Here is a 14,339-nt window from a genome sequence, read left to right on the forward strand (position 1 = left end):
TTTTGGTTGATTTCCAGCTAAAAATCTAATATTTGATTGATGACTGTCTTCAGAGAAAGACACGCAGGCCAATTCATCAACAGCCTTAAGTCTATACCATAGAAATTACTTGGAAAATTACCATTAATGCCAAGAGTATTAACACAACAATGCAGCACGCTAGAGGCAGTTTCAACAGCAGCTTACAACAGCTGCTCTTCTTTTTCATCTGTTTGTTAATGTTGGCAAGCACCCCTAACAGCTCTTTCTGCTATCAGTCTCACCCTTCCAGGCCTCTGCCTTTTGCCTTGATCTACTGTCTAGGGCACACTCCACCCACCTCACCCCCCAACTCTTGCTCTATTTCCACTGAGTGGGAGCTATAAAATTTGGAGCCTGAGTGTCTGATCACTTACATCAATATCCGAGTGACAATTTTGACCACCTCACCAACATTTTTTCATGTCAAGGGGATTCAGGGAGCAGCAATGAGTTCATCAGCTTTATAGACATATTGACCTCAGTTACAGTATTCCAGCATGGGAGTTGTTTATTCCTTGGAGTCATGACTCAGCCACTCCACTTTTAGACCTTTGAACTGAGCCTCTAGTTAGGTAAACAAGTTCAGAAAGTCGGGCAGAGATAGGTTTCTGTATGTCTTTCCATTGCATAAAACACTTGACGCTTACCTGGGGTCCAGTCTCCAGGTGTGGTGAAGGTGCAGCCAGCTGTGCACTCTGTCTGGCCGTACGCCTCGTACACCTACACACAGACAATGTTGCGTGAAGGACTCAAGTGCACCACACACTAAATTTATGTGTGAATATGTTTAAAAGCATGTGGATCAGTGCATATTCTTTATGCAGGTTGTACATAAATGTGTTCCTGTCTTTGTGAGGACTAATTTGAGTTTCAGACTTTCAGAGTGGGGACTGTTCCTGATCCCCACATCTTAAATTGGCTGTTTGATGGTTCAGATATTGCTTCAGGGTTAAACCTGCAAAAGCTGATTTTCTTTAGCCACTTGGGGGCAGTGGAAACAAGTTGTGAACAAAACACTGACACACAATTACCTTTTAAGTTGATCTGGCAAACTTGTTAGCAAAGAGTTGATTATTCTCACATCTCGCATTTACAGAGCAACATTATCATTCATTTGGAGTTATGTGTCTGGCAAACTGGCTAATTTAAGTCCACTATTCACTCTCTTTTAGTTCAGTTTTTTTGTCTCTACCAACTCTTTTTCCTTGTAAACACCTGTCTGCAGTGGCTGAAAATAACACTATGAGAGCAGTGAGAGTGATCCAGTGAACAGCAAAGCTGATGGCTAAAAAATGAGCTGAAACTCACTACAACGCTCTGTAATGTTGAAGGGAGCTGCAGATTCAGATTAGGTTAAGGATAGGATAAGTGTAACTGACCGCTTGGAGTCATTTAAAGTGTATTGATTTCAGTGAATATAATTTTATATCTGTAAAAGCTTTTTTAATCCTATTATGGTGTTAACATGGGCAGATCACTTCACGCAGGTACCAGTAGCGTCCAACAGTGGGCAGCGTATTTTCTGCCACTAGGCTAAAATACCCCCTGTGAAGACTGTAGATAACCCCGTACTTACCCGTTTACGGTTTGTTGCAAACCACAAAAAATAGCGGGGCGAGCAGACACGGAGCACATGCTAGAGACGCCAACATATTGAAGATTGTAATAAAGCCAAAACAAAGGAAACTGCCCGTCCTAAGTTTAACGGCCTTGGGAAGCGGAATGAGGCGTGTATAGTGTAATTGTCTATTTGCGGGTGCTGCGGAAGTGAAGTTGTTCGTGTTGTTTAATGCTGAGCATGTATTGATGAAGAGTCATTTAGTTTTGAAGTATTATTCCACTGTGTTTTAAAGGTTATTGTGTATATGTGTATAGCGTGTGTAGTTTAATTTGTGTATTTAATTATTTGTTATTTCATGTGATTTTAGCGCAAGTAATGTGTATGAAAGTACTTATATATTTTGTATAGTTTTATAGTTTTTACGGTGCTTACTAAGATATTGGACATCATGAATTGAAAGAAATAAAGAAATCCGTAAAAGGCATCAGCAGAGACTCTCTGCATCTTGCTTAACCCACCGAGGGCAGTTACAATAAGTGTTTTGGTTAGGCATGTACTTCTGGTGGTTAGGGTTAGGGCTAAGTACAAATGTGTGTGTGTGTGTGTGTGTGTGTGTGTGTGTGTGTGTGTGTGAATATGTCTGTCTCTGTGTGTGTCTCTGTGTGCATGTGTGTGTCTGACCTGGCAGCCCAGAGCTGCTCTGAGAAATCCCAGCACAGTGGGTGAGGTAGGAGCTGCTCCTGTTATAATCATCCTCAGCCTTCCTCCCAGACTGGCCTATACAGCAGAGAAACACATTATTAATACAGTGGGCGCTTATTAATACAGAGGGCACTAAAAACAATCCAGGAATGCTATTTATATTGGATTTTAAAGAATGAATTTTTTCCTCAATCAGCTTAGTATGAGCGAAGGGGTCCAACATGAACGCACAACTTTCTGCCAACGTTTTGGTTATTTTACATGAGAGTTGAAATAAATTTGCAGCTGAAACCGTCTGTTTCTATTACCACATACGTCATCTGAGCAGTCATTGTCACAGTGGACCTTTGTTAAAGTAAACTACAGTGAACAGTGTCTATTTGCAGGGTGTGTTCGGACAGGAAATATGCTCCTTTTAGACAGCAATTTTTCTGTGCAAATCTATAAAAACTAAAAACAAAGACCCTTGCTGATACAAAAATGATCCAGTCAGTGAATATCAACTAGATGTGATGTTCATTTGTGCCACCGCTCTCAAGGCCAGACACTCAGAAATGCCTGGAGTGCATTAGTAAGATCATTGCATCATTTCTCTGAACTTTGTCAGAAGGGTATAAAATATAACAAAAATACCAACCCATTCCTAATCCATAGAAATTGAAAATCAGCATGGGTGGTTTTTAGGGTGGCAGATTTAGCTCAGGGAGAGGAAATACTATTTACCTGAATCTTACTGAAGAATATTTTGTCCCAGATGCTGTCACTGCGAATGATCCCACTGCTGACTTCAGCACCTTTTCTTTTTGCAGCAAAGTTGAGCAGCCAACGCTTCAATGGGGTGTTAGCCTGGCTGAAGATCTGCACAGGAGACAAAGACAAAATATGTGTTTCTTTTGGTTGGGGACAGTACCCTTCTCATTCCAGCTGCTGAAAATATGTATTATGTAAATAGCACCAGAATGATCAGAAAGCAGGTAACACTACCCTAAGTGTAAAAACAAAACTCTGATTTCTCCTCTCACATTATTCTAAGTAACAACTGGCTTACAATTTATAGATTTTTATTACGGTAAATGCATTTCCGAGGAAACTCAAAATTAAAACGCATTAGTCATCGTTGTTAAGCAACACTTGATGACATCCCTAAACCACAGCTACAGTACTGGATGGAAAAAAGCACGACTAGACAATTTAATTCAATTTTAAAACCACAAATCCTAGGGGAGTAGGGGACAGTTTACCCAAACACAGCTGATTTTCTTTAGTAGAACAACTCACAATGAATGACTTGCTTCATCACCAGCAGAACAAGCGAACAACAGTTTCTTTAAAAGCCGTTTCTCTTTATCTCACCTTGTCGTACATGCGGTTGAGCAGTCGAGGCACCACAGGGAAAATGGTCGGCCGCAGGGCCTTCATGTCATCTGGGAGAAGACGGATGTCGCCCTGGTAGAACCCGATCCGTCCTCCATGGCAGTACACCACAGACTGCAGAGACATACACACAAATAGTGAGCTTAACCTCATTAGCTTTGTGGTAGCTTTTACAGAAAAAGTCCCAACACTGACAGGTTAAATCATTTGTGTTTTTAGGTAAAGTAAATTTTATTCATATAGCACTTTTCCAAACAACGCAAAGTGCATTAGGAACAAAATAAAGAGAAGAAACCCTTTATATTTTTAAAATTCTGTACATTATCTGGTGGATAGTGAATGCTGAGTGGCCATATTAATATAACACTGTGCACTGAATAAGAGCTACATCACAAATAGGGAAATAACTGATAAACGTGTGAGCATTTGTTGCGCATTAATGTGAGATACCAATTTATGTGTGAGTCATCATACTTGTTGTAAAGGGTGAAGGTTCTCATTCCCACACTCTCAAATCTCATGCCACTGAACAAAAAGAGGAACCGTACATTTGATGTCTCACTGTTCTATAGTGTGATGTATTAGAAAGTGCCCCATTAAGGTTGATTATTTCTTAGAAACAGTGAAGAGCTTATGTACTGTACACTAGATCTACACACTATTTTATTATATTACAAATATTGTGAAATAAAGGTTCTAGTGTGTGGAAGTAATTTTTTGTTTCAGTCGGGGAAGAAGTACTCGGATTCTTTACATGAGTCAGTTTTTACAGTATAACATGTCAAAATTCCCCTGTAAAAGGTCCTGCATTCAAAATCCTACTCAGAAACGGCGATTGTTCTGTAGAAAACCTGGGCTCAGGCCCCCTCCAGTGATTCACAAACAACAACTGAGGGGTGGTGAGATGACTATTGAGAGGGGAAAGACGAATACAACAAAGTTCTGCAACACTAATTGTTTTGACTTTTCTCCAATCTTTGCTTTTTTTAACGAAATATAGGATAATCTTTCAATAATTTCAAGGTGCCCCAAATGTTTTTTTTGTAAAGGGCCAACATCAGCATTTTTTTATATGTAAAGTCTTAATCTGAACTACTAACTCCAGCATAAAATCAAATACTCAAGAAATGTGCAAGTGCCTCAAAACTGTAATTGAGTATTTTAAGTTATTTTACTTTCTTCCACTGGTTTCTATGCATGATAGTCTTTCCAGAAATAAGCAAAATGTTTAAACCAGGTGAGTGGTGGACAACTTTCTGGTTCTTTGAAGTGAACTGAAATAAAAAGAATTGAACTTCCTGATTGTTTTGCAGTGAGGCACTGTCCCTTTTCAGATCATCTGCAGAATGTGACACTTCCACAGACTAAACATGGATTGAGAATTAACTCCCCACACATCCTTTTGCTGTTGGCCAAGTAGCAGAGACAAAATGCACCATATGAGTCCCTCTTCCTGTTTCTTAAGCCGTCTAAGGAAACGCCAAAGCACAAGGTCCTCCCTCGTATTTCTCTTTGATTGAGACATCACCGGTATCAGATATGGAGTGGTGTGTTTGTGTGTGTGCATGTAAGGCTTTCTGGGGAAGTTGGGTGGTTTCCTGTGTCTGAGTCTCACAACGCTGACAACGCTGCTGCAGGCATACAAACCAGGCTGGTTCAACCTGATGATACACACATGGCACATGACACCCACACGTGAGGGCACACACATAAACACACACACATATATATATATATATATATATATATATAATTAAAGATCCACTTAGTGAAAAAACAATACCTAAGATTTAGTATTAAAGAGGGCAGCAAGGCTTGGAGTCATGTGAGGAGAAAATGCAGTCTCAGCACAACTCAAATGTTATATTTTGAGGTCACATTTTATGACTGATAAAATGACTGAATTATTAAAGCCTGAACAGCATGGAACAAACTTTCTCTTCAAAATGGAAAACGTAGCATTTTTGAAAACTGGCTCTTCACTCGTTCTCAGCAGGATGGATTAAAATGGCAGTCACTCCAATATGACCAAACTCCTAGTGCATTTGGGTATGATGATAAGAAAACAAAACAAACATGAAAAGCTAGAATGGGTGAACTGTAGGGTTGTTAACAGCAGTGCTGATGCTTCCTGTGGGCTATGTGATTGCGTATTGTTGAGGTGCTATTACAAGCCACGGTTTTGACAGATGCCTATCAGACAAAAACTTAGATAATCTGATGCACCTTTACTGTTTACATCTTTGTGTAACATGGATAACACTGCACATGTTTGGATTTTCCTGTATCTCAGGGGAACAACTGTCCTAGTCAGGACAGAGAGACAGGGAAAATCCTCCAATATAGGAACATTTTGTCATCCTTTGGTTTAGTTTGGCAATGCAGTGGTTAATGTTTTCACAGAAGGACATTTGCACGACAGATTTCAGACAGGGAAAGTATGTAGTAGTAACCATTTGGCAGCAGTGATGTGGGATGAATGGAATCACATAGGGCTTTGACTAAAACTGAAACTAAAGAATTAAGTAGTTTTCCACAGATGAACAGTAGAGTCTTTGTAAAACACCCTGTTTGGACTCACTGCTGTCCCAGTAAGTCCAAATGTTCCAACAAAAACAGCACAAATACACTTAAAATGATACATTACGGGAGGAGGTACAGAAGGTAGGAGAACCAGTTGCAGATAAACACAGGTTTTATAGTAAATAGGTTCCTGTTGTGTTCTCTGATTTCCTGCCTTAACCTGATTTCTCTCAATAATGTGGCTTCTTGTGTGCAAGGTTGAAGATTCTTACACATTTATGTATACATGTGCACTGGTGTGTGTGCTTCAGTATGCTAGGAAATGATGCAACATGCACACCAGTTGCTGTAAAAGGCAATCGTCCATGAAGCTGGATAGCTAAACCAAAAAAAGGAGAGGGAAATGGAGAACAGAGACTCTCCCTTCCTCTCTTTCTCCTTCCCACACAGTAAGAAATCTTAAATTAACGCCCACCTTCTTTATACAAAGTTCCTTCCTCTGCCCCAACTAGTCTCATCTTGAAACTCATAAACACATAACTATCTCATTCCTGTGGTCAAAGATGTCAAATGAGCCCATTTACCTCAATAAGTCTCTCAAACATGTGAGCCAGTGGCAGGAAGGAAATGAGGCAATCATCTTGGTTGGGGAAAATTACTTTCTGGAGAAGACAGAATCAAGGAAACAATTAGGCCACCTTCAAAATGATCTTTCGACATGCCACTTCATGAAAAAGCAGAGGTTGAAAAAAACAATACAAAGCAGTCTGATGAATCACATTTCCTAGGAAAAGGACAAAAGAAGACTGGGTCACTCACATCTGTTACTTTGAGGAAGCCTGAGAAATCTGCCACCACGTTCCCATGCGTGAGCATGACTCCCTTTGGGTTCCCTGTGTCAACAGACAGAAAACACAAACACACCGATATCACAGAGGTGAAACTCCCCTCCACCTGCCTGAGGATCCCACACTCAACCAAGGGGAACACAAAAGGAATCTGGCATGGAAAGACAAACCTGGGTTTTGCAAGAAATTCCTCTGAATCTTACTTTCATTTCATGTCTTAGAACCTAGAACCCAGGAACGACTTTTGTCAACAAATGAGCATTTATATTATGTAGTTGTGCTGTTAAATATTGTACAATCAGGTATGATACACAAAGCAGCATATTGTAGACGTCTGACACATAGAGCTTGAGGTAGCAAAATATATAATATCATTTAATTCAATAGATCACTGAGTTTTCCAAAATGTATAAATATTTATGTTCTCATTTGCACACTTTAACACCTGTTCTGATGAACAACAGCATGCATTGTCTGTACACACACATACATAATGTACACTCACTGGCCACTTTATTAGGTAAATCTTTCAACTACTTGTTAACACAAATAGCAAATCAGCCAATCACTTGGTCAAAACAACTTGCTGAAGTTCAAACCGAGCACCATAATGGGGAAGAAAGGGGATTTAAGTGACTTCTGGAGGCACCAACAACTATGAACGTGGCATGGTTGTTGGTGCCAGATGGGCTGGTCTTAGTATTTCAGAAACTGCTGATCTACTGGGATTTTCACTCACAACCACCTCTAGGGTTTACAGAGAATGGTCCAAAAAATATCCAGTGAGGAGCAGTTGTGTGGATGAAAAAGCCTTGTTGATGTATGAGGTCAGAGGATAATGGGCAGACTGGTTCGAGATGACAGAAATGCAACAGAAACTCAAATAACCACTCGTCACTGGCAAGGTATGCAGAATACCATCTCTGAACGCACAACACATCGAACCTTGAAGCAGATGGGCTACAGCAGCAGAAGACCACACCAGGTGCCACTTCTGTCAGAACAGGAAACTGAGGATACAAATCACACAGGCTCACCAAAATTGGACAATAGAAGATTGTAAAAATGTTGCCTGGTCTGATGAGTCTCGATTTCAGTTGCGACATTCAGATGGTCGGGTCAGAATTTGGTGTAAATAACATGAAAGCATGGATCCATCCTGTCTTGTATCGAGGGTTCAGGCTGGTGGGGGTTGTGTAATGGTGTTTTCGATATTTTCTTGGCACACTTTGGGCCTCTCAAACTGGTTTCTTGAACATGACAATGTTCACTGGTTCACTGTACTCCAGTGGCCTCCACAGTCACCAGATCTCAATCTAACAGAGCACCTTGTGGTGCAAAGGGAGATTTGCATCATGGATGTGCAGCCGAAAAATCTGCAGCAACTGCGTGATGCTGTCATGTCAATGTTTCCAACACCCTGTTGAAAGTATACCACAAAGAATTAAGGCAGTTCTGAAGGAAAAGGGGGGTCCAACCCGGTACTAGTAAAGTGTACCTAATAAAGTGGCCAGTGAGTGTATATGTGCTGTAAATGTGTTTTTAATTATTAACTCGTTTCCACAATTCACCTGCATTTACTAATAATCATGTAAGCTAATACAATTGGAGAATACTGTTTGTGTTTCTTTTTTAGCAAATCCCTTTAATTAAATATTTACTTGATTTACCAGACTGTGTTTTGAAGCCACCATTATTTCAAGAAAATAGAAAATCTATTGTCACAGCTCGGAAAAAGTCTTTCTTGTGTATGATTACTGTGTGGTAATTCCTATTATAGACTTAAATGCCATTTTTGTTCTGAGCTACTGTAAGTTCATTGCACACACACACAAAAGTTTATTTGAAACAATGATGGAGGATTAGTGTTCCTCTTTCCAGACATGTCATCCGACTTTACCGTGAACAAGATTTTTTGAAAGATAACAGAGTGACGTGGAAAGTAAACCCCATGTTTGGGTTGCTTCATGTCTCTCTTACAGCCAGCCAGCAGGTGGCAGCGTTTTCAGTGGAGCCTTGAACGTGGCCAACTACTGCTGCTGTTTCTTGTAAACAGACACCAGTGTGTCCTGACATGGCCTGGCTTTTGTTCCCCTGTCTGTTGGCTTCAGCCACAGTTGCTGCTGCTGTGGAATAAGACCCTCCCTCACTCACATGAATGTGTCAGGACATGCTGCGGGATTATATAATGAAAAGAGGGCAAATTACATTAACGCTATTATGTCACTCTGCTGCTGTGAAGAAACTGGATTCATTTACAGTAAAGGCTTGCCTTTTCAACCCCCCTTTTAAAGCATTTGATCCATTTCTAGCTCCAAAAATCATCATAATCCTAGGAATCAGAGCCCTTCCTTGTTGTAAATGGAAATTTTTTGGTATCTTTATAATAACAAACAACAGCTGTTTCTTGCACAAGCCTTAAGTCATGCAGACTGTGCAGACTACACGATTTTCAGCGTCGGCTGATCGCCGTGACGTTCACACTACACAACTTGCCATCTTTTGACGGGAGTCTTGAAGTCGTTGTGGCGTTCACGCTACATGACTGATCGTTGATGGGGGTCACACACTACACAAGCTGACAGCGGCTCTGTCACTCGATTCTGGTCTCCAAACCACGTTTTGTCAAGAAAACACACAAATGTGAAATGATGCGAAACTATACATGAAACCGCCGTTAGTGTGAACAAGGCTTTATGTGTGAATTTCTCAGCACCATAAACAAATAATTATTCCCACAATTTACACAATAATTACCTGTGGTGCCACTCGTGAAACACACAATAGACAGGTCATCTGGTGATGGTGGCTGTGGAGAAAAAAAATTCAGTCATCAGTCATTGACATTGTACCAGCAGTAGTACGTGTAATGTTAATGTGTAAGTTGCCAAAAAGCTGTCACTAGACTCTTTAAACTCTTTCTTTCATGAGAGGGTTGGCTACTAGTTTAGCTGGCTACCACCCAGTAGTCAGAGGGTTGAGGCTGAATTGTCAAAATTCACAAAAATGTAAATGAGGCCTAAAGATTTGTGAATTTATAGATACTTTTAAAAAAAAAGTGGACAGTCTTGAACTGCTAATATCAGCATGCTAACAGGCTCACAACGACAATGCCAGCATGCTGATGTTTAGAAGATGTAATGTTTAGCATGTTCACCATCTTAGTGTGTTAGCATGCTAACATTTTTAAATTAGCATTAAACACGGACTGTACAAAATGTTATGGTTAGCTAATCCATCTAATAGTTGAGATGTTTCCATCTGGACCAAAATGGTCCACCAACATTGCCAATGAAAAGCTGCTAGCAGTGCTAAAAATATGTATGGTACATCTTTCCCAATGTATAGTTGAATTTTGAATTACTTACTACGGGTTTTCTGTAGTGCTCTCTTCCCAGAGCCTGTAAGAAAAAACAAAATGAAAATATTACAAGTGGACACTTCATATGCATAAATGAAATCAAAATGATCTTAGTCATAGCTTATTATTTATATTGCTTTTTCCAACATGGCTCCTTATATAGTAAATAATAATAGTGAATGTCTTCTGAGCTCTGTTTTATAGGACAGCATGCTTATCCAATATCATTTGTTTACTAAAGGCCAAATATTTGTGGTTCTATGTTGATGGAATGCAAATTTATGCTCAGAAAGCCATTTCTAGGAGTAGAAATTTGTCAAGCCCCATGCATTTGTGTACGCTTTATTGTTCAACAGCATTTGCAATAAGTCCTTTCATTTATTTTAAACCACGTGGTAAACCAGATGAGCTGGATGTCTATCAGACTGTCACAGTTCACACACTTCCATGAAGGTCGATCAGTGTAAAAAAATGTACCCACATGGCTTCCAGCTACTTTCCTGTGATTGTTTTGGCTTTCTGCAGCTCAATGGAATGTCCTCATTGTGCTATTAAACCCTTTATTTTATTTAAGCATGCAAAACATTTTCCTCTTTTGTCGTTATGATGAAAGGAAACCTGCATCTTTCAAAACAATTGGCCTTTGCGATAGACACTACTATGATCTGCTGGACCATTTTCACTTGTCTGCTTGCTGTGAGCTAATGAAGCATCCACACTAACAGTAATGAAAAGAACAGTGAAATTACTGTAAATGTACTTTGTGTTGTCTGTGTGCGATTTTGTACTTGTGGATGCCACTTATCTGTCAGATTCTGTGCAGCCAGACAAGAGATAAATAAAAATAGATAAAGATCTCTCTTAACATGCCTAACAAACAAATTTTTTTGATCATGTGCTGATCAGATCTAAACTTAATTTTTGTTTTGACTGACTGACAGTCACACCCAGATGTTTGGATCAATCACGGTCTCCATGATTTGAAGTTAAAGCATAAAGCAAGCAATATACTAAGTATTTTTCTGATTGTCAACAAATCAACAATGTTGGCCTGATATAGCCTATTTATCTGCCTAATAGACCTCCTTTGCTCTCCAGAAACTACTAACTAAAGCATGTTCCTTCATAACATTGCCACTGTAGTTTATTTTGAGTCAGTTCCACATACACCGTCCTGCTGCTGTAAATACTCACTAGAGCGCTGAATCCAAGGCTGAAAGTCATTCCCAACTAATGCACACTGTTCTAAGTACATTGAGTTAGACAATAAGTAAAATACAATATAACCATCCCGATCGCCTGTTGAAGAAACATACACTACAGTGTTATGGTGCAGATTTTCAAGGGAGATGCTACCAAAACAATGGCGGCTTGTTTGCTTCCGCCCACTTCCCCTGAATAGTCAATAGTCAGGTGACAATGATGTGTCCTCTATCAGCCATAGTGGTTGCTGTTATTCGTTATTGGTAATGAACTCAAGAACAACAATAAAAGGAAGCTGAAACCTGATTTCATTTGTGGGCATGTAACAACATTTTAGAAGATGTAAATCATTCTAGATATGACACATTGTGCTTGTTTTATATGAAGCTAGAGTGCAGAAAACCTTGAAAATATATCAGATTAGTTACTTGCACTTGCATAATTACTTGCACTCAGTCAATTATCTCACCAGATAGCTTTGTAGGGATTTTTTCCCCCACATGTCATACCTCCACTTCCTGTATTGCCTGCACGTGGACGCCACAGCCCTTGCCGTGGTCCACAAGGGCTGAGTCAAAGGCATCCATCAGGATGATTCTTCGTAGGCCCGGAGTCTCCTTCCGCTCCACATTATCCAGAAGCACCTGAGCTTTCTCTACTTTGTCACAGATGACTGTGGAGATGTCAGCTGAAATGATACAAGCACACAAGAGCATGTTAGTACCAAACCAGACCTATGGTTAATGGCTTAGCAGCCACACATTTGCAGCAGAGTTATCACATCATGACTGTTTCTATGGCTTTTGGAGTCCTTCAGTAAGCTTTCATCCAGGAAGTAACCCTGTGTATCATGGCTGAGCAGACAACAGTGCCGTCAGTCACCAGTGAGGGGAGCTCCACTGCTTTTAGCTACTGATTCAGTCAGTCACACTGGTTTAGGTTGCTGTTCAAAATCCAGACACATGCTATATGTGCAGTGAGTTGTTTAGCTGCAGGCTTCATGGTTTATTCCTTCAATGAGGATGGGATAGTTTGTCACATTTACATCTCAAACTCAAAGCTTAGAAGAGATTATCACTCCTAAATACTGTTGTGTGTGTGTGTCTGTTAGTGTGGCTGGCAGCTAGCATTGATATGAGTTTGTCTGCGTGTGATGTGTGTGTTCTCACCAGTGTTAATGATGAACCGTATTGCGTCTGGGCCCAGTGTGTCATACAGGGGAACCACCACCATGGAGTAGGTGTAGCAAGCTAACTCTGAGATGATCCACTACAATCACACACAAGCCAGGGGTCAAAGGTCTGGGGTTAGAGTTCAATCATGCATCTTTATACTTGAAAATTAAAAACACATACAGCATAACCACTGTATACAGGTAACTTAATTCTATATTTGTGTTACACTTAGGCCATACATATACACACTGTTATTGTTTCAAGCAAAAACATTGGAAACATTTTGTTATTATTATTATTTTTTTATTTTTTATTTTTCAAGACAGAAAAGGTTCCTCTGTAAAAATGAGCGACAGTTCTTGAGTGGGTGTGTGTGTTTACATCAGTGGCCTGTGGTGTGAAGGAGACCATCTGTAAAATCGTTAACATGTATCTTGTCCGAGCCAGCAGATGTGATACAGTGATGCAGAGAGACGGAGTCGAAAGAGAGACGTGCAAGAGAGACTGCATGAAAAGTTAAGAGACAGAGATTGAGACGTGAGGGAAAGTCACCTCTGGCCTGTTCTGGGCGAACACTCCAATAAACTGGTTGGGGTTGGGCTGGCATCCCTGGTGCAGAAGGCCTGAGCCCAGATGCTCAGCCCGGGCTGTCACCTGTGGAGTGGGAAGACGGGACACCAGTTGGAACAAAACCAAACAAATGCTGTTTAATTCAGCTTCATGGAAAACAGTTACAGTACGAAGCAGGAATGCGAATTAGTGTTCAGTATTGTGCTTATTACGGTACTATTTAGTAACTATTCAGCTAAATTAAGGGACCTGGAAAAAAGGGAAATGCTGGTCATAGTATGTTAATTTTCTACCATGCTTCAGCTATAAAACACAATAACAATTAAAGGTCATTGCACAATTTAAGGCCATTTTGGAAACATCCATGGTTTCCATTTCACAAAATATCCATGACTATCTATGATGTTGCACTGCCACAATCTCATTTCTCAAGTTACCGTTATTGTGTAAGACATCAGAGCTAAGACAACAAAGAAAGCTAGTAATAACTCCACTGTTTCAGCATAAGTCTTATTATATTTCCACCTGGACTCACCTGGCTTTCCTGGGAATTACAGTGTCATGAATGAGCCAAAACAATAAAAAAACTTCCACCCATCATTCTCTTGAAACGCATTCCATGATGTCATAAACTAATGTTGAAGGTTTTGTAATCCACTTCTCATATGGCGTTGAGAACTTACTGTAGATTTCTACATCCCTTGTCTAAATAAAATTCCCTCCAAACTACTTCCACCCCCGCTGCCATGACTTTCTAAAACATGTCAGGGTATCTCCCGTATTCAGGGATTTGGTGGTACATGAAACTGCTTCAAGGGAGGTTGCTGTTGGAGCTGCTAGAGATACTTCAAAGGAATACGTTTTGGTATACAAAACGGATGCATTCTGGCTGACGACCACTGTAGCAACCTTAACTGTCAGCACAGAGCCTTAATAGTCCGCACAGAGAAAAACTGCAAGAGGGGGAACTTCAATAATCACATCTGATATACAGAATCACC

General features: G+C 40.2%; 1 protein-coding gene across 3 annotated transcripts in view; it reads right to left on the reverse strand.

Moving 5' to 3' along the window:
* Nucleotides 1-14,339, reverse strand: part of acsl6 (acyl-CoA synthetase long chain family member 6) — a 38,188-nt gene that overhangs the window by 4,906 nt on the left and 18,943 nt on the right. For all 3 annotated transcript variants that reach the window (XM_046040451.1, XM_046040452.1, XM_046040453.1), the window contains exons 5-15: nucleotides 13,321-13,422; nucleotides 12,763-12,862; nucleotides 12,103-12,281; nucleotides 10,398-10,430; nucleotides 9,787-9,838; nucleotides 7,001-7,074; nucleotides 6,766-6,843; nucleotides 3,638-3,772; nucleotides 3,008-3,142; nucleotides 2,264-2,359; nucleotides 669-741 (exon numbers count right to left, since the gene is read on the reverse strand). In XM_046040451.1, the coding sequence (XP_045896407.1) occupies nucleotides 669-741; nucleotides 2,264-2,359; nucleotides 3,008-3,142; nucleotides 3,638-3,772; nucleotides 6,766-6,843; nucleotides 7,001-7,074; nucleotides 9,787-9,838; nucleotides 10,398-10,430; nucleotides 12,103-12,281; nucleotides 12,763-12,862; nucleotides 13,321-13,422 (1,057 nt within the window). The remainder of the gene's footprint in view (nucleotides 1-668; nucleotides 742-2,263; nucleotides 2,360-3,007; nucleotides 3,143-3,637; nucleotides 3,773-6,765; nucleotides 6,844-7,000; nucleotides 7,075-9,786; nucleotides 9,839-10,397; nucleotides 10,431-12,102; nucleotides 12,282-12,762; nucleotides 12,863-13,320; nucleotides 13,423-14,339) is intronic.

The sequence above is a fragment of the Micropterus dolomieu genome, linkage group LG23 (genome assembly GCF_021292245.1).
Source record: "Micropterus dolomieu isolate WLL.071019.BEF.003 ecotype Adirondacks linkage group LG23, ASM2129224v1, whole genome shotgun sequence".
Classification (NCBI taxonomy): Eukaryota; Metazoa; Chordata; class Actinopteri; order Centrarchiformes; family Centrarchidae; genus Micropterus; species Micropterus dolomieu.